The sequence below is a fragment of the Tachyglossus aculeatus genome, chromosome 3 (genome assembly GCF_015852505.1).
Source record: "Tachyglossus aculeatus isolate mTacAcu1 chromosome 3, mTacAcu1.pri, whole genome shotgun sequence".
NCBI classification, from domain to species: Eukaryota; Metazoa; Chordata; class Mammalia; order Monotremata; family Tachyglossidae; genus Tachyglossus; species Tachyglossus aculeatus.
Window position 1 is genome coordinate 14,956,257 of NC_052068.1, and position 23,427 is coordinate 14,979,683.

General features: G+C 45.7%; 1 protein-coding gene across 1 annotated transcript in view; it reads left to right on the plus strand.

Annotated features, from left to right (window-relative positions):
- Window positions 1–23,427, plus strand: part of ERCC6 (ERCC excision repair 6, chromatin remodeling factor) — a 154,266-nt gene that overhangs the window by 12,800 nt on the left and 118,039 nt on the right. Inside the window, exons 3-5 of the mRNA XM_038744022.1 lie at window positions 6,966–7,086; window positions 12,265–12,370; window positions 21,549–22,245. Coding sequence (XP_038599950.1) covers window positions 6,966–7,086; window positions 12,265–12,370; window positions 21,549–22,245 — 924 coding nt within the window. The remainder of the gene's footprint in view (window positions 1–6,965; window positions 7,087–12,264; window positions 12,371–21,548; window positions 22,246–23,427) is intronic.

Consider the following 23,427-nt stretch of genomic DNA (forward strand, 5'->3'; position numbering starts at 1 on the left):
CTCCCCCTTTTAGACTGTGAGCCCACTGTTGGGTAGGGACTGTCTCTATATGTTGCCAATTTGTACTTCCCAAGTGCTTAGTACAGTGCTCTGCACATTGTAAGCGCTCAATAAATGCGATTGATGATGTGAGCCCGTTGTTGGGTAGGGATTATCTCTATCTGTTGCCGGATTGTACTTTCCAAGTGCTTAGTACAGTGCGCTGCACACAGTGAGTGCTCAATAAATACAATTGAATGAATGGAAAATAATAATAATGATGATGATGGTATTTGTTAAGCACTTGCTGTGTGCCAAGCACTGTTCTAAGCGCTGGGTTAGATACAAACACATGGGCAAGTCACTTAACTTCTCTGTGCCTCAGTCCTGTTCTCCCTCCTACTTAAACTATAATTAACTTGTACCTACCCCAGTGGTAAGGACAGTGTTTCACTCGTAATAAGCGCTTAACAAGTACCTTAAAAAAAGTAATTGTTCAGGATAATGGTGGTATGAGTGTAACAATAATAATAATAATAATAATAATGTCTTTTGTTCCATGCTCACTATGTGTCAAGCACTGTTCTTAGCGCTGTGCCAGATACAAAATCATCAGGTTGTCCCACGTGGGGCTCACAGTCTTAATCCCCATTTTACAGATGAGGTAACGGAGGCCCAGAGAAGTTAAGTGGCTTGCCCAAGGTCACACAGCAGACAGGTGGTGGAGCCGGAATTAGAACCCATGTCCTCTGATTCCCGAGCCTGGGCTCTTTCCATTAAGCCATGCTTCTTTAGTGATGGGAAAATCACAGGAATAAGAAGATTTGGGTGGGAAGTTAAGGAGTTCTGTTTTGGACCTGTTAAGTTTGAGGTATCAGGCTGTAAGCTCATTGTGGGCAGGGAATGTGTCTGTTTGTCATTATATTGTACTCTCCTAAGCACTTAATGCAGTGCTCTGTGCACAGAAAGCGCTCACTAAATATGATTAAATGAGTGAATGACTTCCAAGTAGAGATGTCTGAAAGGCAGGAGGAAAGGCGAGTCTGCAGAGAAAGGGAGAGATCAGGGCTGGAAAAGTAGATTTGGAGTTATTCATTCAATCGTATTTATTGAGCGCTTACTGTGTGCAGAGCACTGTACTAAGCGCTTGGGAAGGACAAGTTGGCAACGTATAGAGGCGGTCCCTACCCAACAGTGGGCTCACAGTCTAGAAGATGCCTCTCTTGAAAAACGCAGAGTTCCGAAAGCGTAAAAACTTTGAGGTGGCTGAATTTTCTTCTTTACATTTGAACCTATACTGGAGGATTTTTTTTTTAATTGGTATTTGTTAAGCGCTTACTATGTTCCAGGCACTGTACCAAGCACCGGGGTAGGTACAAGATAATCAAGTTGGACACCGGAGTTATCCTCATAGAGACAGCAGGTGAAGCCATGGCTTCTCCGAGTTCTCCAAGGGAGTGGGTGTAGATGGAGAATAGCTCACTGTGGGCAGAGAATGTGTCTGTTTACTGCTGCTTTGTACTTTCCAAGCGCTTAGTACAGCGTACTAAGCGCTTGGAAAGTAAAATTCGGCAACAGAGATAATCCCTACCCAACAACGGGCTCACGGTCTAGAAGAACAGTGCTTGACACAAACAAACACCATAATTGTAATTATTATAATGATTATTTGCGCCTATCAATCAATCAATCAATCAATCGTATTTATTGAGCGCTTACTATGTGCAGAGCACTGTACTAAGCGCTTGGGAAGTACAAATTGGCAACACATAGAGACAGTCCCTACCCAACAGTGGGCTCACAGTCTAAAAGGGGGAGACAGAGAACAGAACCAAACATACCAACAAAATAAAATACGCCTAGAGTCGTATCAAGCAGGCATCAAGCAACAGCACAAACCAACAGCTATAATTCTATTTATTTATATTAATGCCTGTTGACTTATTCCGATGCGTATATATCTATATTTCTGTCGATGCCCGTTTACTTGTTTTGATGTCCGTCTCCCCCCCTTCTAGACTGTGAGCCTGTTGTGGGCAGGGATTGTCTCTCTCTGTTGCTAAATTGTGCTTCCCAAGCGCTTAGTCCAGTGCTCTGCACACAGTAAGTGCTCAGTAAATATGATTGAATGAATGAGTGAATGAACAGATGGAAGAGAGAGCACCTAACGATGGCTATTTGCCACATCTTGCCAACACATATTTCCACATCGACGCATAGAATGTGTCTGTTTCTGGAAGCCTGAAGCCTAATACCAATTTCTGGAGAGATATGGCAGCATTTTTGATGATAACCAGAATCACAATAAAAATAATATGTTTTGAGGGGTCACATGAAGCCATCTCTATCCCACATGGAACAGACTAAAAGGAAGCTGTTTTATCCCTGTGAAACTGAGGCATAGAGAAGTTCAGTGATTTACTCCTGGTCACGTGGCACTCAGGTATATCTTTTTTACTCATTTATTCTGACACTCCACTTGTCAACATGTGTTTGTCATCTTTGTTAGAGCCTAAGCTTCTTTTGGGCAGGAAACCTGTGGCTTTTCTCTGAACTTGATCTGCGTTTGAGAAGAGCAGTTCACTCTATCAAATGGGCACCTTAAATATCAGTACTAAGTGGCAGAGTCAGGACTGGCTCCTGGCTCCCAGCTGCGGACATTTTTCTGCTTTGCACATAGTAAGAGCTTAATAAATGCCATCATTATTATTATTATTATTATTATTATTATTATTATCCACTAGCCGAGAGGATCAGTTCCAGGCCAATCCAAAGTCAGGTGCTCTGGCTACCGCTGAAGGCTGTTAAATTGGAAGAGTAAACAGGGTTTCTGGTTGTAGGGAATAGTTACCCTATAAAAATGTGGCTCTGTAGAATGCGTCCGACTGGTTTAAACTAGGCCGCATACAACTCTGTGGCAAAGAAAGGAGGATTTTCAGGCATCGTTGACCCTTCTGATTTGATAATGATAATAATAATGGCATTTATTAAGCGATTACTATGTGCAAAGCACTGTTCTAAGCGCTGGAGAGGTTACAAGGTGATCAGGTTGTCCCACGGGGGGCTCACAGTCTTCATCCCCATTTTACAGATGAGGTAACAGGCCCAGAGAAGTGAAGTGACTTGCCCAAAGTCACACAGCTGACAATTGGCGGAGCCGGGATTTGAACCCATGAACTCTGACTCCAAAGCCCGGGCTCTATCCACTGAGCCACGCTGCTTCTTTTTGTAGCCAACTTCAGGAGGCAGTATGAATAATTCCGGTTTTTTAATGGTATTTGTTAACTGCTTATTGCCTATTGTTAACTGCTTATTGTGTGCCAGGCACTGCACTAAGCTCTGGTGTAAATACAGGATAATTTGGTTGGACACAATCCCTGTCCCGTGTGTACTAAGCTCTTGGTACAGTGCTCTGCACACAGTAAGTGCTCAGTAAGAAGCACTTTGAGAAGCAGCATGGCTGAGTGGAAAAAGAGCCCGGGCTTTGGAGTCGGAGGTCATGGGTTTGAATCCCGGGTCCGCTAATTGTCAGCTGTGTGACTTGGGGCAAGTCACTTAACTTCTCTGCGCCTCAGTTACCTCATCTGTAAAATGGGGATGAAGACTGTGAGCCCCACATGGGACAACCTGATCACCTTGTAACCTTCCCAGTGCTTTGAATGGTGCTTTGTACATAGTAAGTGCTTAATAAAAGTCATCATCATCATTATTATTATTATTATTATTATTATTATTATAAATAGATTGAATGAATGTGAAGCTCACAGCTTCAATCCCCATTTTTCAGTTGTGTCTGAGGCCCAGAGAAGTGAAGCGACTTGCCCAAGGTGACACAGCAGACAAGTGGCAGAGGTGGGATTAGATCCCAGGTCCTCCAACTCCCAGGCCCGTGCTCTTTCCACTGGGCCCCGCTGCTTCTCTGTTGAAACAGCCAATATTTTATTTTTTTATTTTCTCTTGGGAGCCAACCATTCATTCGTTGCGAGTCCTATTTATTGAGCACTTACTGCATGCAAAGCGCTGTACTAAGCCCTTCGGAGAGTACCGTATAACAGTGAAAGCACTGTGGAGGTTATAAGGTGATCAGCCCCCTCCTTCCTCTCCCCCTCCTCCCCCTCTCCAAACCCCCCTCCGCCTTACCTCCTTCCCTTTTCCACAGCACCTGTATATATGTATATATGTTTGTATGGATTTATTACTCTATTTTATTTGTACATATTCTATTTATTTTATTGTGTTACTATGTTTTGTTTGGTTCTCTGTCTCCCCCTTCTAGACTGTGAGCCCACCGTTGGGTAGGGACCGTCTCTGTGTGTTGCCGACTTGTACTTCCCAAGCGCTTAGTACAGTGCTCTGCACACAGTAAGCGCTCAATAAATACGATTGATTGATTGATTGATTGATTCTATTTATTTTATTTTGTTAGTATGTTTGGTTTTGTTCTCTGTCTCCCCCTTTTAGACCGTGAGCCCACTGTTGGGTAGGGACCGTCTCTATATGTTGCCAGTTTGGACTTCCCAAGCGCTTAGTACAGTGCTCTGCACATAGTAAGCGCTCAATAAATACGATTGATGATGATGATTGATTGATTGATTGAAAAGACACATTCCCTGCCCACGATGAACTTACGGTCTAGAATCCGCTGTGTACCGAACGCTGTAAGCATTAGAGTAGAATGGAGTTAGTAGATGCTGTCCTTTCCTTAAAGGATCTTACGACCCAGTGTGGGAGACACCCCCAAAGTAATTCACCGCTAGGAAGAAGAAGTTGGTTGCCTAGCCATTTCCTCATCCAAAAGAAACTCCTTGCAGTTGGCTTTAAGACACTCAATCATCTCTCCTGCTCCTGTCCTCTCTGGTTTTCTGCCCCAAGCCAGCCTGCCCATTTTGCTCCTCTAATGCCAATCTTCTCTTTGTACCTCCATCTTCCCTCTCTTCCTCCCTTCAAGGCCCTGCTGAGAGCTCACCTCCTCCAGGAGGCCTTCCCAGACTGAGCCCCTTCCTTCCTCTCCCCCTCGTCCCCCTCTCCATCCCCCCGTCTTACCTCCTTCCCTTCCCCACAGCACCTGTATATATGTGTATATGGTTGTACGTATTTATTACTCTATTTATTTTATTTGTACATATCTATTCTATTTATTTTATTTTGTTAGTATGGTTTTGTTCTCTGTCTCCCCCTTTTAGACTGTGAGCCCACTGTTGGGTAGGGACTGTCTCTAGATGTTGCCAATTTGTACTTCCCAAGCGCTTAGTACAGTGCTCTGCACATAGTAAGCACTCAATAAATACGATTGATTGATTGATTGATTCCCTATCTCACCGCCAGCCCCTTGCCCACTTCCCCCCTTTGACCTGGAACTTCTTCCCTCTTCTCGTCCATCGAACCCCCGCCTTCCACGTCTTCCCCAAATTCCATCTCTTCCAAGATCTCCCTTCCACCTCGCCTTCGCATTTGGATTTGTAACTCTTTAGCACTTGATAATAATAATAATAATAATGGCATTTATTAAGCGCTTACTATGTGCAAAGCACTGTTCTAAGCGCTGATGTTGATGTTGCAGTGAACTTGATGTTCACTGCAGCTCCAAACCCGCAGCTCTTATGAACGCATCCTTAAAATGATAGCGTTTGTTAAGCACTTACTACGTGCAAAGCACTGTTCTAAGCGCTGGGGAGGTTACAAGGTGATCAGGTTGTCCCACGGAAGACTCACAGTCTTCATCCCCATTTTACAGATGAGGGAACTGAGGCACAGAGAAGTTGTGACTTACCCAAAGTCACACGGCTGACAAGCGGCAGAGCCGGGATTTGAACCCATGACCTCTGACTCCAAATAATAATAATAATAATAATAATAATAATGGCATTTATTAAGCGCTTACTATGTGCAAAGCACTGTTCTAAGCACTGGGGAGGTTACAAGGTGTTCAGGGTGTCCCACGGGGGGCTCACAGTCAACCCCCATTTTACAGATGAGGGAACTGAGGCCCAGAGAAGTTAAGTGACTTGCCCGAGGTCACACAGCTGACAATTGGCAGAGCCGGGATTTGAACCCACGACCACTGACTCCAAAGCCCGTGAGCCACGCTGCTTCTCCTTATACTCATCCATCTCCTCATATTCATCTATACTCCATTTCCCCCACCTGCAGCGTGGCTCAGTGGAAAGAGCCCGGGCTTTGGAGTCAGAGGTCATGGGTTCGAATGCCAGCTCCGCCACGTGTCTGCTGTGTGACCTTGGGCAAGTCACTTAACTTCTCTGAGCCTCAGTTCCCTCATCTTTAAAATGGGGATTAAGACTGTAAGCCCCACGTGGGACAATTTGATCACCTTGTATCCCCCTTCCCAGCGCTTAGAACAGTGCTCTGCACATAGTAAGCGCTTAACAAATGCCATAATTATTATTATTATTATTACTATGTGACTGCCCATCTCACCCTCTAATCAATCAGTCCTATTTATTGAGCGCTTACTGCGTGCAAAACACTCTACTCAGCGGTGTGCCACCTGTATATATGTGTATATGGTTGTACATATTTATTACTCTATTTATTTATTTATTTTACTTGTACATATCTATCCTATTTATTTTATTTTGTTAGTATGTTTGGTTTTGTTCTCTGTCTCCCCCTTTTAGACTGTGAGCCCACTGTTGGGTAGGGACTGTCTCTATGTGTTGCCAATTTGTACTTCCCAAGCACTTAGTACAGTGCTCTGCACATAGTAAGCGCTCAATAAATACAATTGATGATGATGATGATGGAGGGCACAGTTCTTTGTGGGCAGGAATCCTGCCTTCCAACTCCATTGTCATTTCCCAAGTGCTTAGTGTAGTGCTGTGCACATAAACGCTCCATAAACACCATTGATTAATTGATTGAGAAGGCCTAGATAGGTGTATGAATGTCCTTGGCCTTTCCCTCAGATCGCACTTGAAGGATGATGATTTCGGCGGAAGAAAAGCGGACAGTTTTATTTTATTTTTCAGATCCTGTTCAACATCTCTGAGGCAGATCGATACGATTATTGAACAGCTTACCCCCGAAGCTCCCAACAACAAAGACGTCAACAGAAAACTGGATTCCGTGAAACGGCAGAAATATAACAAGGTGACTCGAAAAGCACTAAACGTCTTCTTTGGGAAAAAGGCTCAAGTCGGAGACCCGGGTTTCACTAGGAAAATCGGAGGCGTTTTGGAAAAACTGTATTTTTTATTGGTATTTGGTAAGCGCCTCCAGTGGGTCGGGCACTCTACTAAGCGCTGACTAGATATCGGCTCTTCGGGTTGGGCAAAGTCCGTGACCCGTATGGGAAGCGCTTATTAAATACCCTGGATTGATTTTCCGGACGAGGTAACTGAGCCCCGGAGAGTAATAATAATTATGTTTGATTTTGTTGTCTGTCTCCCGCTTCTAGACTGAGCCTGCTGTTGGGTAGGGACCATCTCTATATGTTGCCAACTTGCACTTCCCAAGCGCTTAGTAAAGTGCCCTGCACACAGTAAGCGCTCAATAAATACGATTGAATGAATAATAATAATAATAATAATAATAATAATAATGACATTTATTAAGCGCTTACTGTGTGCCAAGCACTGTTGTAAGCGCTGGGAAGGTTACAAGGTGATGAGGTTGTCCCAGAGGGGGCTGACAGTCTTAATCCCCATTTGACAGTTGAAGTAACTGAGGCCCAGAGAATAATAATAATAATGATGATGGCTTTTATTAAGCACTTACGATGTGCAAAGCACTGTTCTAAGCGCTGGGGAGGTTACAAGGTGATGAGGTTGTCCCACAGGGGGCTGACAGTCTTAATCCCCATTTGACAGTTGAAGTAACTGAGGCCCAGAGAATAATAATAATAATAATAATGATGATGGCATTTATTAAGCACTTACGATGTGCAAAGCACTGTTCTAAGCGCTGGGGAGGTTACAAGGTGATGAGGTTGTCCCACAGGGGGCTGACAGTCTTAATCCCCATTTGACAGTTGAAGTAACTGAGGCCCAGAGAATAATAATAATAATAATAATGATGATGGCATTTATTAAGCGCTTACGATGTGCAAAGCACTGTTCTAAGTGCCGGGGAGGTTACCAGGTGATCAGGTTGTCTCACAGGGGGCTCACAGTCTTTTACAGATGAGGTAAATGAGGCCCAGCCAAAGTCACCCAGCTGACAATTGGCAGAGCCGGGATTTGAACCCACGACCTCTGACTCCAAAGCCCAGGCTCTTTCCACTGAGCCACGCTGCTTCTCAGTGAAGTGACTGGCCCAAGGTCACACAGCAGACGAGTGGTGGAGCTGGGCTTGTGTCAGTGAAAATTCATATAATGGAGTCTTGCACAAGGCAGGGGGTCCTGAGTCTATGAGCCGGTGGCACCGGGCCAAAGCCGAACCTGGCGGAATGGGGCATTCCTTTGGTGCCCCCAAATTTCTCATTTTCCCACCATTTGAGAGTGCAGGGACACCCCAGTGCCCTGACTAGGACGCTTCCAGACCTCCAGACTTAGTTAAGACAACCAAGAACAGGTAGCCTATCAATAGCACTGATTAATAATAATAATAATAATGGCATTTATTAAGCGCTTACTATGTGCAAAGCACGTTCTAAGCGCTGGGGAGGTTACAAGGTGATCAGGTTGTCCCACAGGGGGCACACAAGTCTTAATCCCCATTTTGCAGTTGAGGAAACTGAGGCCCAGAGAAGTTAAGTGACTTGCCCAAAGTCCCACAGCTGACAGTTGGTGGAGCTGGGATTTGAACCCATGACCTCTGACTCCAAAGCCCGGGCTCTTTTCCACTGAGCCATGCTGCTTCTCTGATAGTAATTATGATGGCATTTATTAGGCGCTTACTATGTGCAAATCATTATTCTAAGCGCCGGGGAGTTTACAAGGTGATCAGGTTGTCCTACGTGGGGCTCACAGTCTTAATCCCCATTTTACAGATGAGGGAACTGAGGCCCAGAGAAGTTAAGTGACTTGCCCAAAGTCCCACAGCTGACAGTTGGTGGAGCTGGGATTTGAACCCATGACCTCTGACTCCAAAGCCCGGGCTCTTTTCCACTGAGCCATGCTGCTTCTCTAATAGTAATTATGATGGCATTTATTAAGCGCTTACTATGTGCAAAGCACTGTTCTAAGCGCCGGGGAGTTTACAAGGTGATCAGGTTGTCCTACGTGGGGCTCACAGTCTTAATCCCCATTTTACAGATGAGGGAACTGAGGCCCAGAGGACTGAAGTGACTTGCCCAAAGTCCCACAGCTGACAGTTGGCGGAGCTGGGATTTGAACCCATGACCTCTGACTCCAAAGCCCGGGCTCTTTCCCCTGAACCACGCTGCTTCCCAACGTGGGAATTGAATTGATTGAGTGATTCCTCTCTATAGAGCACTGAACTAAGCCCTTGGTATTTATTACTCTATTTATTTATTTTATTTGTGCATATCTATTTTATTTGTGCACAGCACCTGTCTATATGTATATATGTTTGTACATATTTATTACTCTATTCATTTTACTTGTACATATCTATTCTATTTTATTTTGTTAGTATGTTTGGTTTTGTTCTCTGTCTCCCCCTTTTAGACTGTGAGCCCACTGTTGGGTAGGGACTGTCTCTATATGTTGCCAACTTGTACTTCCCAAGCGCTTAGTACAGTGCTCTGCACATAGTAAGCGCTCAATAAATACGATTTGATGATGGTAGAGTGTACTATCCATCATTCATTCATCCAGTTGTATTTACTGAGCGCTTCCGAGCACCGTACTAAGCACTTGGACAGTACAGTGCAGCAACCAAGAGAGACCATCCCCACCCACAGCGGGCTCACAGTCTAGGAAGGGGGAGACAGACATCAAAACAAGTAAACAGGCATCAATATCAATAGGTAGAATTCATCATCAATCGTATTTATTGAGCGCTTACTGTGTGCAGAGCACTGTACTAAGCGCTTGGGAAGTACAGTTTGGCAACACATAGAGACAGTCCCTACCCAATAGTGGGCTCACAGTCTAAAAATTATAGAATTGTAGAGATGTACACATCATTAATAAAAATACATAGAATTATAAATATGTACATATATACACACAAGCGCTGTGGGGGGGTAGAGCAGAGCAAGGGAGTGGGGGTGATGGGGAGGGGAAGCAGAAGAAAAGGGGGGCTTAGTCTGGGAAGGCCTCCTGGAGGAGGGGAGCTTGCAGTATCACCGTCTCATTGGTATTTGAGTGTTTACCGTGTCCAGCGACTGTTCTAAGCATTTGGGAGAGTGTAAAACGGTAGTTAGTAGACACGAGCCGTGGCCTTGAGTAGTTTGCGGTCTACCGGGAGAGACAGACACCACGGTAAATAACAGGCGTGGCAAAACGATGCAGTCGATGCGTTCAGTAAGTGGGGGGAGTCTAAAGATATGTTCAGGTAATTCTGTTTATTTATATTGAATGCCTGGAATGCCATCCCCCGGGCCTGGAATGCCCTCCCTCTGCCCATCCACCAAGCTAGCTCTCTTCCTCCCTTCAAGGCCCTGCTGAGAGCTCACCTCCTCCAGGAGGCCTTCCCAGACTGAGCCCCTTCCTTCCTCTCCCCCTCGTCCCCCTCTCCATCCCCCCCATCTTCCCTCCTTCCCTTCCCCACAGCACCTGTATATATGTATATATGTTTGTACATATTTATTACTCTATTTATTTATTTGTTTTATTTCTACATATCTATTCTATTTATTTTATTTTGTTAGTATGTTTGGTTTTGTTCTCTGTCTCCCCCTTTTAGACTGTGAGCCCGCTGTTGGGTAGGGACTGTCTCTATATGTTGCCAATTTGTACTTCCCAAGCGCTTAGTACAGTGTTCTGCACATAGTAAGCGCTCAATAAATACGATTGATGATGATGATGATATTGATGCTATGGATGCCTGTTTACTTGTTTTGACGTCTGTCTCCCCCCTTCTAGACTGTGAGCCCGTTGTGGGCAGGGATTGTCTCTCTCTGTTGCTGAATTGTACTTTTCAAGTGCTTAGTACAGGGCTCTGCGTATGGTAAGTGCTCAATAAATACGATTGAATGAATGAATGAATAATAATGGTATTTGTTAAGCGCTTACAATGTGCCAGGCACTGTAGTAAGCATTGGAGTGAATACCTGACAATTCAGTTGGGTTGGACACAGTCCCTGTCCCATGTGGGACTCGCAGTTTCAATCCCAGTTTTACAGGTGAGGGAACTGAGGCCTGGAGGAGATTATCCCCTCTGTTTAATCAGTATGCTGGGAAGAATTCATTCATTCGATCGTATTTATTGAGCGCTTACTGTGTGCAGAGCACTGTGCTAGGCGCTTGGGAAGTCCAAGTTGGCAACATATAGAGACGGTCCCTACCCAACAGTGGCCTCACAGTCTAGAACTGCGCGTTTACTTGGTGCTAAACCCCTCTTTAAGATAGCAGACCATCTCTGTCGTATTGTATTCTCCCAAGCGCTTAGTACAGTGCTCTCCACACAGTATGCGCTCAATAAATACCGGTGATTGATCGGTTGAACGGATGATCGGACTGGACAAGTCCTAGAGTATCAGTCAGTCGGTGGTGGCTCAGTGAAAAGAGCCCAGGCTTTGGAGTCGGAGGTCATGGGTTCAAATCCCAGCTCCACCAACTGTCAGCTGTGTGACCTTGGGCGAGTCACTTCACTTCTCTGGGCCTCAGTTCCCACGTCTGTAAAATGGGGATTAAGACCAAGAGCCCCCCGTGGGATAACCTGATCACCTTGTAACCTCCCCAGCGCTTAGAACAGTGCTTTGCACATAGTAAGCGCTTAATAAATGCCATCATCATCATCAAGTGACTTTCATTCATTCATTCATTCATTCAGTCGTATTTATTGAGCGCTTACTGTGTGCAGAGCCCTGTACTAAGCGCTTGGGAAGTACAAGTTGGCAACATAGAGAGACGGTCCCTACCCAATTATGGGTTCACAGTCTAGTAAGCGCTTAATAAATGCCATTATTATTATTATTATTATTATTATTATTATTACTATTATTACTATTATTATTGTGTCAACCAATTGCTGGGACTCCACCTCCAAGCCCAGTAAGTGAGATTTAATTTTTCAGAGTGACAGTGACAGTTCTACTCCGCAGCTGTTGGGCATTTACTCGAAAAGCAGTGTAGAAATAAATGGTGCTCCCAGCTGACTTGCCTTTTAGAAGCGAATGTCACTATACATTAATTCTGACTCGGTCACCAGGATAAAGGATTTGTCGCTTTTCCTTCCCGTATATTCTCCTATTTGAAGGAAAATCAATTAAGGAAGATCAAAGCCAAAGAAAAACGTCTTCTGGCAGTTCTTGGTGGAACAGAGATTGATATTCGAGCAGTTGAGGATTTGGAAGCCGATGAAGGTGAGAAACTCTAGTTAAGGTCTTCTGCTTTATTAGCATTTGCGTTTAATACCTCTCTTCGATGGGGGTTAATTACTCCATCCCCGTCCTTGGCACGGAGAAGATACATCTCAGCGGTTTGCTGTCGAAATGCGATTCCGTAACATCGATTCAAGACACCGACGGCGGCACGTATCTCTCGTAATCCTTGCAGGGAATTTGAAAGAATGAAAGAAAATCCGTGGCTTAGTTCACGAGAGACCACTTACGCCCATTAAATATCGCACTTAATAAATTGGAAATCATAACATGTTCTCAGAGCTAATTTGATAAAGATGACTAACATCTTGATTGAATTACACTGTGAGAACGGAACATCATCATCAATCAGCCCTCGCGAAATGGCTCTCTCCTTATCTTTGTGGGAATTATTTGCGAGACTACCAGCTATGTCTCGCTGAATCAACTCAGGAAGAGAAGTCGATTCAAATGACGCTCATCTTCTGGACTGTAAGCTCACGGTGGGCAGGGAATGTATCTGCTGTTGTAGTCGCCCAAGCGCTTAGTACAGTGATCTGAACGCAGTAAGCTCTCAATAAATGCGACTGAATGAAAATGTTCAGCGATTCCAACTTCTCCACAGCATTGCTCAGTGGAAAGAGGTTTTAATCCACTTATCAGCTGTGTGACTTTGGGCAAGTCACTTAACTTCCCTGGGCCTCAGTTCCCTCATCTGTAAAATGGGGGTGAAGACTGTGAGCCCCGTGTGGGGCAACCTGATCACCTTGTAACCTCCCCAGTGCTTAGAACAGTGCTTGGCACCTAGTAAGCGCTCAATAAATACTAAAATTATCATTATTATTATTACCTCTAGTCTGAGACAGCCTCTTAGTGAGTTTGCTGGTCCTGAAAGTTGTGGAGTTGGTGCTCCCAAATAAAGAACTTTGCAATATAATTTTAGCAGTTGCTGAGTTATTAACCATTAGAGGTAGAGGCTGATGCCCTAAAGCAGTGAAATCTCAAAGTACAAACTGCATTTATATATATTTCCATTAGCTGCTGACTCTAGCTGTTCTCAAAAGAATGATTATTCGCCTTTTTAAAAACAGTGTAACATTTAGAAGAGGATTTGGGTGGGAGAAATGAAAGGAAACGATCAGTCGTGGGATATTTTAAAGTTCAGTTGCCATAAATTAAAAGAGGAATAATTTTTTTTCATGATACGTAAGTGCTTACCGTGTGCCAGGTACTGTACTAAACGCTGGATTTATTGAATGCCTGTTGTGTGCGGAGCACATTTGGGAGAGTACAGCAGAGTTGATAGCCGTGTTCCCTGCCAATTAGGACCTTACAGTCTAAAATGAGAGGTAGATATTAATGTAAATAAGCAAATGATGGATCTGTACATGGGTGCTTTAGGGCTGAGGGGTAAATAAGGGCAGCAAATTCAAGCGCAAGAGTGATGGAGAAGTGGAAATGAGGGCTTAGTCAGGGAAGGCCTCTTGGAGGAGATGTGCGTTCAGTAAGTCTTGGAAGATGGAGAGAGTCACTTGTCTATCAGATTCATTCATTCATTCAATTGAATTTATTGAGCACTTACTGTGTGCAGAGCACTGAACTAATCAATCAATTGTATTTATTGAGCGCTTACTGTGTGCAGAGCACTGTACTAAGTGCTTAAGCGCTTGGGAAGTCCAAGTTGGCAACATACAGAGACGGTCCCTACCCAACAACGGGCTCACAGTCTAGAAAGGGGAGACAGACAACAAAACAAAACATGTGGACAGGTGTCATCAGAACAAATAGAATTAAAGCTAGATGCACATCATTAACAAAAGAAATAGAATAGTAAGTATGTACAAGTAAAATAGAGTAATAAATCTGTACAAATATATACAAGTGCTGTGGGGAGGGGAAGGAGGTAGGGCAGAGGGGATGGGGAGGAGGAGAGGACAAAGGGGGCTCAGTCTGGGAAGGCCTCTTGGAGGAGGTGAGCTCTCAGTAGGGCTTCAGATGCGAAGAGGGAGGGAGTTCCAGACCAGAGGCGGGATGTGGGCGAGGGGTCGCTGGCCGGATTTGCAAGCTGGAGGTCCAGTGAGTAGGTTGACATTCCAAATACATCCCAGCCTGCCCACTTGGCTCCTCTAATGCTGGCCTACTCGCCACACCTCCGTTTCATCTCTGTCACCCCCAACCCATCGCCCATGTCCCACCTTTGACCTGGAATGGAATCTATTTTATTTTGTTAGTATGTTTGGTTTTGTTCTCTGTCTCCCCCTTTTAGACTGTGAGCCCACTGTTGGGTAGAGACTGTCTCTATATGTTGCCAATTTGTACTTCCCAAGCGCTTAGTACAGTGCTCTGCACATAGTAAGCGCTCAATAAATGCGATTGATGATGATGATGATGATGAATGCCCGCCCTCTTCATATCCAACAGACGATCGCTCTCCCCACCTTCAAAGCCTGAATAAAAGCAGGTCTCCTCCATGAAGCCTTCCCCGACTCAGCACTCATTTTATCTTCTCCCAGTCCCCTGTGTTGCCCTTGAACTCTTTATTTTTTTTCCAGTGGTGTTTGTTAAGCGCTTACTATGTGCCAGACACTGCCCTAAACTCTGGGATATATGCAGGATAATCAAGTTGGACATAGTCCGTGCCCCACGGGGGTCTCACATTTTTAATCCCTATTTTACAGATGAGGTAACTGAGTCACAGAGAAGTTGAGTGACTTGTCCAAGGTCATACAACAGACAAGTAATAATAATGATGGTATTTGTTAAGCACTTACCAAGTGCCAAGCACTGTTCTAAGCGCTGGGGTAGATGCAGGGTAATCAGGTTGTCCCATGAGGGGCTCACAGTCTGTAATGGAGCTGGAATTAGAACCCAGGTCCCCTGAACTCCCAGGCCTGTGCTTTTTAATAATAATAATAATAATAATAATAATAATAATAATAATAATAAAAATGATGGCATTTCTTAAGCACTTACTATGTGCAAAGCACTGTTCTGAGTGCTGGGGAAGTTACAAGGTGATCAGGTTGTCCCACAGGGGCTCACAGTCAATCCCCACTTTACAGATGAGGTAACTGAGGCGCAGAGAAGTTAAGTGACTTGCCCAAAGTCACACAGCTTGACATTTTGTACTAGGTCATGCTGCTTCTCATTCAGATACAGTGCTTTGCGCAAGTAAACGCTCAATAAATGCGATTGAATGAGTTTGCTTCCTTTAATCACCCTTCCGTCATCCCCACAGTATATGTGCACATATCCTTAATTTATTTGTATTAATGTCTGTGCCCCCCTTTTAGGCTGCACACTCGTGGGCAGGGAAGTTGTCTGACCAACTCTGTTGGAGTCAACTCTCCCAAGGGATTAATCCAGTGCTCTGCACCCAGCAAGCGCTCAGTAAATACCACTAATTGATTCATACCCAGTTTTCAGTTGGTGTTTGACTTTTCTCCTGGCTGTGGTGGTTTCTGAGAAGCTGGAATATTTAATATATCAGTTCTAAGCTAGTCAGTTAATGAGAGGTGCAAAATTTTGGTTCAGAGCCCTGTAGTGAGTGCTTGGGTGAGTACAATACAGTTGATAGTCATGACCTCTGCCCTAAAGGAGCTTACTGTCTAAACAGGATTAGGGTGAGGGGGTTACTTCTTCGGGTGTGTGTTCTGAATTGAGCAGGGTTAGGTCTTTTAGGAATATTCATATTTAGTAGGTAATTGGGATTTATCAAGTACCCTATGACACATTTGGTGGGAATAGCCCCGTTGTCGGTCCCGTGGAAAAAGCACCGCTCTGGGAATCTGGAGACCTGGGTTCTAGTCCCGCTTCTTTGTGCCGGCCCTGTACCATCAGTGGCGACGTTTCTGATCCAAGAAGCGGTGGGGTAAATACGAGGTGATCGGCTTGGCCATACAGTGCTCCCCTCTAGACCGCAAACTCCCGGTGGGCCAGGAACATTCATTCATTCATTCAATCATATTTATTGAGCGCTTACTGTGTGCAGAGCACTGCACTAAGTGCTTGGGAAGTACAAGTCAGTAGCATATAGAGACGGTCCCTACCCAATAATGGGCTCACAGGCTAGAAGGGGGAGACAGACAACAAAACAAAACATGTAGACAGGTGTCAAAATCATCAGAACAAATAGAATTAAAGCTATATGCACATCATTAACAAAATAAATAGAATAGTAAATATGTACAAGTAATAGAGTAATAAATCTGTACAAATATGTATATATATATATATATATATATACATATTTGTACAGATTTATATATATATATATACAGGTGCTTTGGGGAGGGGAAGGAGGTAGGGTGGGGGGGATGGGGAAGAGGGTAGGAAAAGGGGGGCTCAGTCTGGGAAGGCCTCCTGGAGGAGGTGAGCTCTCAGTAGGGCTTTAAAGGGAGGAAGAGGCCTAGCTTGGCAGATATGTGGAGGGAGGGCATTCCAGGCCAGGGGAAGGACGTGGGCCGGGGGTTGACAGCCGGACAGGTGAGAATGAGGTACGGTGAGGAGGTTAGTGGCAGAGGAGCAGAGGGTGCGGGCTGGGCTGGAGAAGGAGAGAAGAGAGGTGAGGTAGGAGGGGGCGAGGTGATGGACAGCCCTGAAGCCGAGGGTGAGGAGTTTTTGCCTGATGCGTAGGTTGACAGGCAGCCACTGGATATTTTTGAGAAGGGGAGTAACATGCCCAGAGCGTTTCTGCACAAAGATAACCTGGCAGCAGGGTGAAGTATAGACTGAAGTGGGGAGAGACAGGAGAATGAGAGATCAGAGAGGAGGCTGATGCAGTAATCCAGGCGGGATAGGATGAGAGATTAAACCAGCAAGGTAGCGGTATTGATGGAGAAGAAAGAGCGGGTCTTGGCAATGTTGCAAAGGTGAGACCGGCAGGTTTTGGTGGCAGATTGGATGTGTGGGGTGAAGGAGAGAGCGGAATCGAGGACGACACCAAGGTTGCGGCCCTGTGAGACGGGAAGGATGGTAGTGCCGTCTACAGTGACGGGAAAGTCAGGGAGAGGGCAGGATTTGGGAGGGAAGATAAAGTAGTTCAGTCATGGACATATTGAGTTTTAGGTGGCGGGCAGACATCCAGGTGGAGTGGTCCTGAAGGCAGGAGGAGACACGACCCTGGAGGGAAGGAGAGAGAGCAGGGGCAGAGATGTAGATTTGGGTATCATCAGTGTAGAGATGATAGTTGAAGCCATGGGAGCGAAAGAGTTCACCAAGGAAGTGAGTGTAGTCGACTGGGTTATAGAGGATGCTCCCAAGCGCTTAACTCCCTGCTCTGCACCCAGGAAGTACTTAATAAATGCCAAAGATGGACCGACTGATGAGCTGGAGGGGCAGGTAGGTCTCCATAGCTGTTACGGCTTTGCTTCCCATTTTAGTCCGCTGTTTTTCAGGATTTCTCCCAACGTTGCTAGGTCGGTCTAGAGGAGAGCACTGTATGGCCAAACCAATCACCTCGTAACTACCCCACCGCTTAGAACAGTGCCTGGCACAAAGTAAGTGCTTAACAAATACCACAATCATTATTATTATTATTATTGTTATTATTATTATTAGAGAAACAGCATGGCATAATGGATAGAGCAGGGCCGTGAGAGTCAGTTGTCTGCTGCTTGACCTTGGGAAATCACTTCACTTCTCTGGGCCTCAATTACCTCATCTGTAGTATGGGGATTTTACAGGTGATGGGGATCTGTGAGACCCACCTGGGACAGGGACTGGGTCCAAGCCGATTTGCTTGTATGCGCTCCAGTGCTCAGTACAGTGCCTGGCCCATAATAAGCGCTTCACAAATACCGTAATTATTCACTATTATTATCATTATTACTGGTCTTGCATTGGGACTCTGAGACTGTCACTCTGGCCATAAAGGGGTCCTGTACCTCAAATCCCCCTTTCCTCCTCCCCCAATCATCTACTTATTGATGAGGCAGGCTCCCAACTGACAGAGCAGACAGCATCAGTGGTTGGAGTTCGTCCAGTCTTTGTTGCCCAAATCTCAGGGTGGAGGATGCTCAGCTGGCTTCCTAAAAGACAGCCTCCATCGCATGTGGAAGGCCAACATCAAAAAACCCGTGTTCGCCCGTCTGCCCCCATTTCACCTTCAAAACAATCTCTCTTACCCGCTTGTCATGTCTCTTCACTTTCTTGGGGGCCCTGGAATTTGTGGGACATTGGAAGTTTTGAGGGGCTAGACTTCCCGGGTGCTCGGCACACAGTAAGCGCTCGATAACTACCATTGACTGATAGCCCGATTTCTCACGTGAGGCATGGTTTCGAGTCGATAAATAGCATTAACCGATCGATTGATTGAAAGGACCCACTTGGGAGAAAGAGGGACTGAGGTTCTAGTCTGGGCTGCCGGGTGACGAGACCACGCGGCTTCTGTCTGTGTACTTCTCTGACGAGCGCATAACGGACATCCCATAGACTAGCACTCATGTGTCAGAGAACAGCATCATGGAAATCTTTAGAACCCAAGAAATCTTGAATCAGTGAAATATAAAAGGGCAGAGAGGCGGGAAGGCCGCAGTTGAATTTGAAAAATTATTCTGCTGTGCTGTAAAAACACTTCCTCCATTTCTGCTACTGGTTAAAGAGAACTGTAGCTATGCAGGCAACGTAATGGAGGGATCGCTTAGTGTTGGTTTGTTTTTTAATTAACAGAAAGAAAACTAGACCAGAGTGGGTGTGCTGCCGGCCAACGCCAGCTGCAGCAGTTTGAGCACTCGTGCCCAATTTTAGAACCGTAGCATGACACCCTCTGTTTGAAATGAGCATTCATCTTACCTTTATGATCATTCATTCATTCAATCGTATTTATTGAGCGCTCACTGTGTGCAGAGCACTGTATTAAGCGCTTGGGAAGTACAAGTTGGCAGCATATAGAGACGGTCCCTCTCAGCATCCCCCAGAGGGTGAGCGGGATGGAACTCGACACCGTCCCTATACAATTATCTCCCACCCTTCCTGCAAATCAGGACTCTTGCAAGAGAATGTACATGGTGGTTTCAAGAGATGTTGGGAGCCAGGTTGGTTTTTTTTTTAAGGTTTTTGTTATGTGCTGATGCTGTACTAAGTGCTGGGGTAGATCCATGGTAGTCTGGTTGGACGATCCTTGTCCCACATGGGGCTCAGAGTCTTCGCCCCCGTTCTCGAACAGCTCCCAGCTTCAGCCGAGATCCGTTACAGTCCTCAAACCGCTCTGAGATTCACGGGAATCTGCAACTCAGAGGTGCCGTCCGTAGAACTGGGGGTCTCTGAGACCCCCCCGTACCTTTTTCAGCCCAGGATGGCCTCTTCTAGACTGTGAGCCCGCTGTTGGGTAGGGACCGTCCCCATATGTTGCCAACTTGTACTTCCCAAACGCTTAGTACAGTGCTCTGCACACAGTAAGCGCTCAATAAATACGATTGAATGAAAGAATGGGCTGGAGAGTTGGAAGGCCTGGGTTCTAATGCTGACTCTGCCTCTCACCTGCTATGAGACCTTGGGCGAGTCACTTCTCTGGGCCTCAGTTTCCTCATCTGTAAAATGGGGATTTGATACCTGTTCTTTCTGCTCCCTAGGCTATGGTCCCCCTGTGGGACAGAGACCGTCTTACCTGATTCGTTCATTCATTCAATCGCATTTATTGAGTGCTTACTGTGTGCAGAGCACTGTACTAAGCGCTTTGGAAATACAAGTTGGCAACTTATAGAGACGGTCCCTACCCAACAGCGGGCTCACCTAATGACTTTGTATCTTCCCCATCACTCAGTACAGTGTTTGGCACATAATAAGTGATTAACCAATAGCACAATTTTTTGAGGAGAGTTTAGCGTCACTACCTTTTTATAGTGCTGCATTTTCTTCATTCAACTCCTTCCTTGTTGGTTTTTCAGGTTTTTTTTAAAGGTCCTTATTTTCTGTAAACAGATAGACGTATTTTTAATCACAGGGCGAATCCTCGTCTTGTAACCATAATAGTAGTGACAAAAATGTGGCTCTTTACACACATTCGTGGTCTCCCCCCCACAGAAAAAACAACACTTTTTTTGGCAGTCTACCTTTGTTGAAAACCATGTACTTGTTGCTGTTACCAATTTCTTAGAATGTATCAGAGTATTTAATCAAATAACGATCCTCCTGCCGTAGCCCCGCCTGGGTCTGTCCGACACTGATCTTGACAGGGAGAGTGAGCGGAATTGTTGGATCAGTGGTAAATGGTAAAGAGTGGAAAAGTCAATGTGTAGTCCTTTCTGAGCTCTTAGTTTTGTATCTCAGACAGGCATTCCGTTGACTGTGAACAGAATCCTGGTTAATGATTGATCGATTGATTGATTGATGACACCACATGTCATTTTTAAACTATAATTACCATCATAGAGAAGCAGCGTGGCTCAGTGGAAAGAGCCTGGGCTTTGGAGTCAGAGGTCAGGGGTTCAAATCCCGGCCCCGCCAACTGTCAGCTGTGTGACTTTGGTCAAGTCACTTCACTTCCCTGTGCATCAGTTACCTCATCTGTAAAATGGGGATTAAGTCCGTGAGCCCCCCGTGGGACAACCTGATCACCTTGTAGCCTCCCCAGCACTTAGAACAGTGCTTTGCGTGTAGTAAGCACTTAATAAATGCCATCATTATTATCATTATCATTACTAATAATGGTGATATTTGTGAAGCACTTATTTGCCATGCTAATCAGGCTGGACACGGTCCCCTTCCCAACTGGGGCTCCCAGTTTAGGAGGAGGATCGGTTATGGCATCTCCGCATGGAGCCCTTAGTTGGTTCAGCAGAGACGTGGAATGGTTTGCCCGTGAAATTGTTTGCCCCTTCTTTCCTCTCCCCCTCGTCCCCCTCTCCATCCCCCCGTCTTACCTCCTTCCCTTCCCCACAGCACCTGTATATATGTATATATGGTTGTACATATTTATTACTCTATTTATTTATTTATTTATTTATTTTACTTGTACATTTCTATCCTACTTATTTTATTTTGTTGGTATGTTTGGTTCTGTTCTCTGTCTCCCCCTTTTAGACTGTGAGCCCACTGTTGGGTAGGGACTGTCTCTATGTGATGCCGATTTGTACTTCCCAAGCGCTTAGTACAGTGCTCTGCACATAGTAAGCGCTCAATAAATACGATTGATTGATTGATTGATTGATTGAAATTGAAATGAGTCTCTCTAATATTACAGAGCCTGGACCGTCCACCCTGGGCAGTATGCTCATGCCCGCCCAGGAGAGCGAATGGGAAGAACTCATTCGGACCGGTCAGATGACCCCGTTTGGCACCCAAATCCCCCAGAAACAAGAGAGGAAACCGCGCAAGCTAATGCTTAACGAAGCAGCAGACTTTGAGAAATATTTGGCGGATCAAGCCAAGCTGTCATTTGAAAGGAGGAGGCCGGCCCTTCGGAAAAGAGCCAGAGAGAAAACGCAGCCCTCCGCGGGCAATTCGGAGACGATCTCCACGGCGGAAGGAGACTGGAAGAAGAAAAGGGCGACCCTATCCAAAACGGAGAGGACTTTGAAAAAGCACCTTAAGAAGCTCCAGCGCCAGGCCGTCCGATGTTGGGGCAAGGTGTGGCTGCCAAGGCAACAGAAATCCCGGGAGCCGCCGAGGAAGTCCAAGAGCGACAGGAGCGAGGAGTCGGATTACGGACCCGAAGACCATGAGGAGGAAGAAGAGCATCGCCTCTCCGATGCCTCCCCGAGCCCCGACGACCAGCTGCTGCCTTGGTCCAAGAGCAGGAAACGGAAGGAGGTTCCAGCAGATGATTCGGACGATCTCCTCTCGCCGGGTTCTGGAGAAGAAGGCGGCGGAGGAAGGATCCCCAAAACAAAGCGATGCCGAGATGATGGCGATGAAGGTTATTATAAGCAGCGGTTAAGGTTCGTCCTAATTAACTCATTCATTCACTCATTTTTATTGAGCGCTCACTTTGTGCACTGTACGAAGCGCTTGGGAAAGTACAGTGCAACCATAAACAGTGACATTCGCTGCCCACAAAGAGCTTACAGTCTAGATGAGGGGAGACAGGCATCATTCCAGATAAATAAAATGACAGATATGTATGTAAGGGCTGTGGGGCTGGGAGGCGGGAAGAGCAAAGAGAGGGAGTCAGGGTGACACAGAAGAGAGTGGGAGATGAGGAAAAGTGGGGCTTTGAAGGAGACATGCCTTCATTAAGGATTTGAAGCTGGGAAGAGGAGTCGTCGGTCGGATTTGAGGAGGGATGGAGTTCCAAGCCAAAGGCAGGACGTGGCCAAGGGATAGGACAGGTGAGACAGGCGAGATGGAGGCACAGTGAGAAGATTAGCACCAGAGGAGCCAAGTGTGTGGGCTGGGCTATAGAAGGAGAGAAGCGAGGTGAGATAACAGGAGACAAGGTAATGGAGTGCTTTAAAGCCAGTGGCGAGGAGTTTTTGTTTGAGACGGAGGTGGGTGGTCAATCACTGGAGTTTTTTGAGGAGCCGGGTGACATGTCCTGAATTTTTTCTGAATCAGGCAGCAGAGTGAAGTATGGACTGGAGTGGGGAGAGACAGGAGGCTGGGAGGTCAGCAAGGAGGCTGATGCAATAATCTAGGTGCGTTAGGATGAGCGATTGTATTAATATGGTTGCAGTTTGGATGGAGAAGAAAAGATGGATTTTTGCAATGTTGTGAAGGTCGAACCGACAGAATTTAGTGACAGATTCAATGTATGAGTTGAGTGACAGAGAAGCATCAAGGACAATGCCAGGGTTATGTGCTTCTGAGACAGGAAGGGTGCTGGTTCTGTCTACCGTGATGGGAAAGTTGGGGAGGACAGGGTTTGGGTGGGAAGTTTGAAGTGACAGGAGGACACCCAAGTGGAGATGTCTTGAAGGCAGAAGGAGATGCGACATTGGAAAGAGGGAGAAAGATCCGGGCTGGAAATTTAGATTTGGGTATCCATCGGCATATAGAGGTGGTAGTTGAAGCCTTGGGAGTGAATGAGGTCTCCAAGGGAATGAGTGTAGATGGAAAATAGAAGGGGATCCAGAACTGAACCTTGAGATGGGAGGCAGAGGAGGAGCTCACGAAGGAGACTG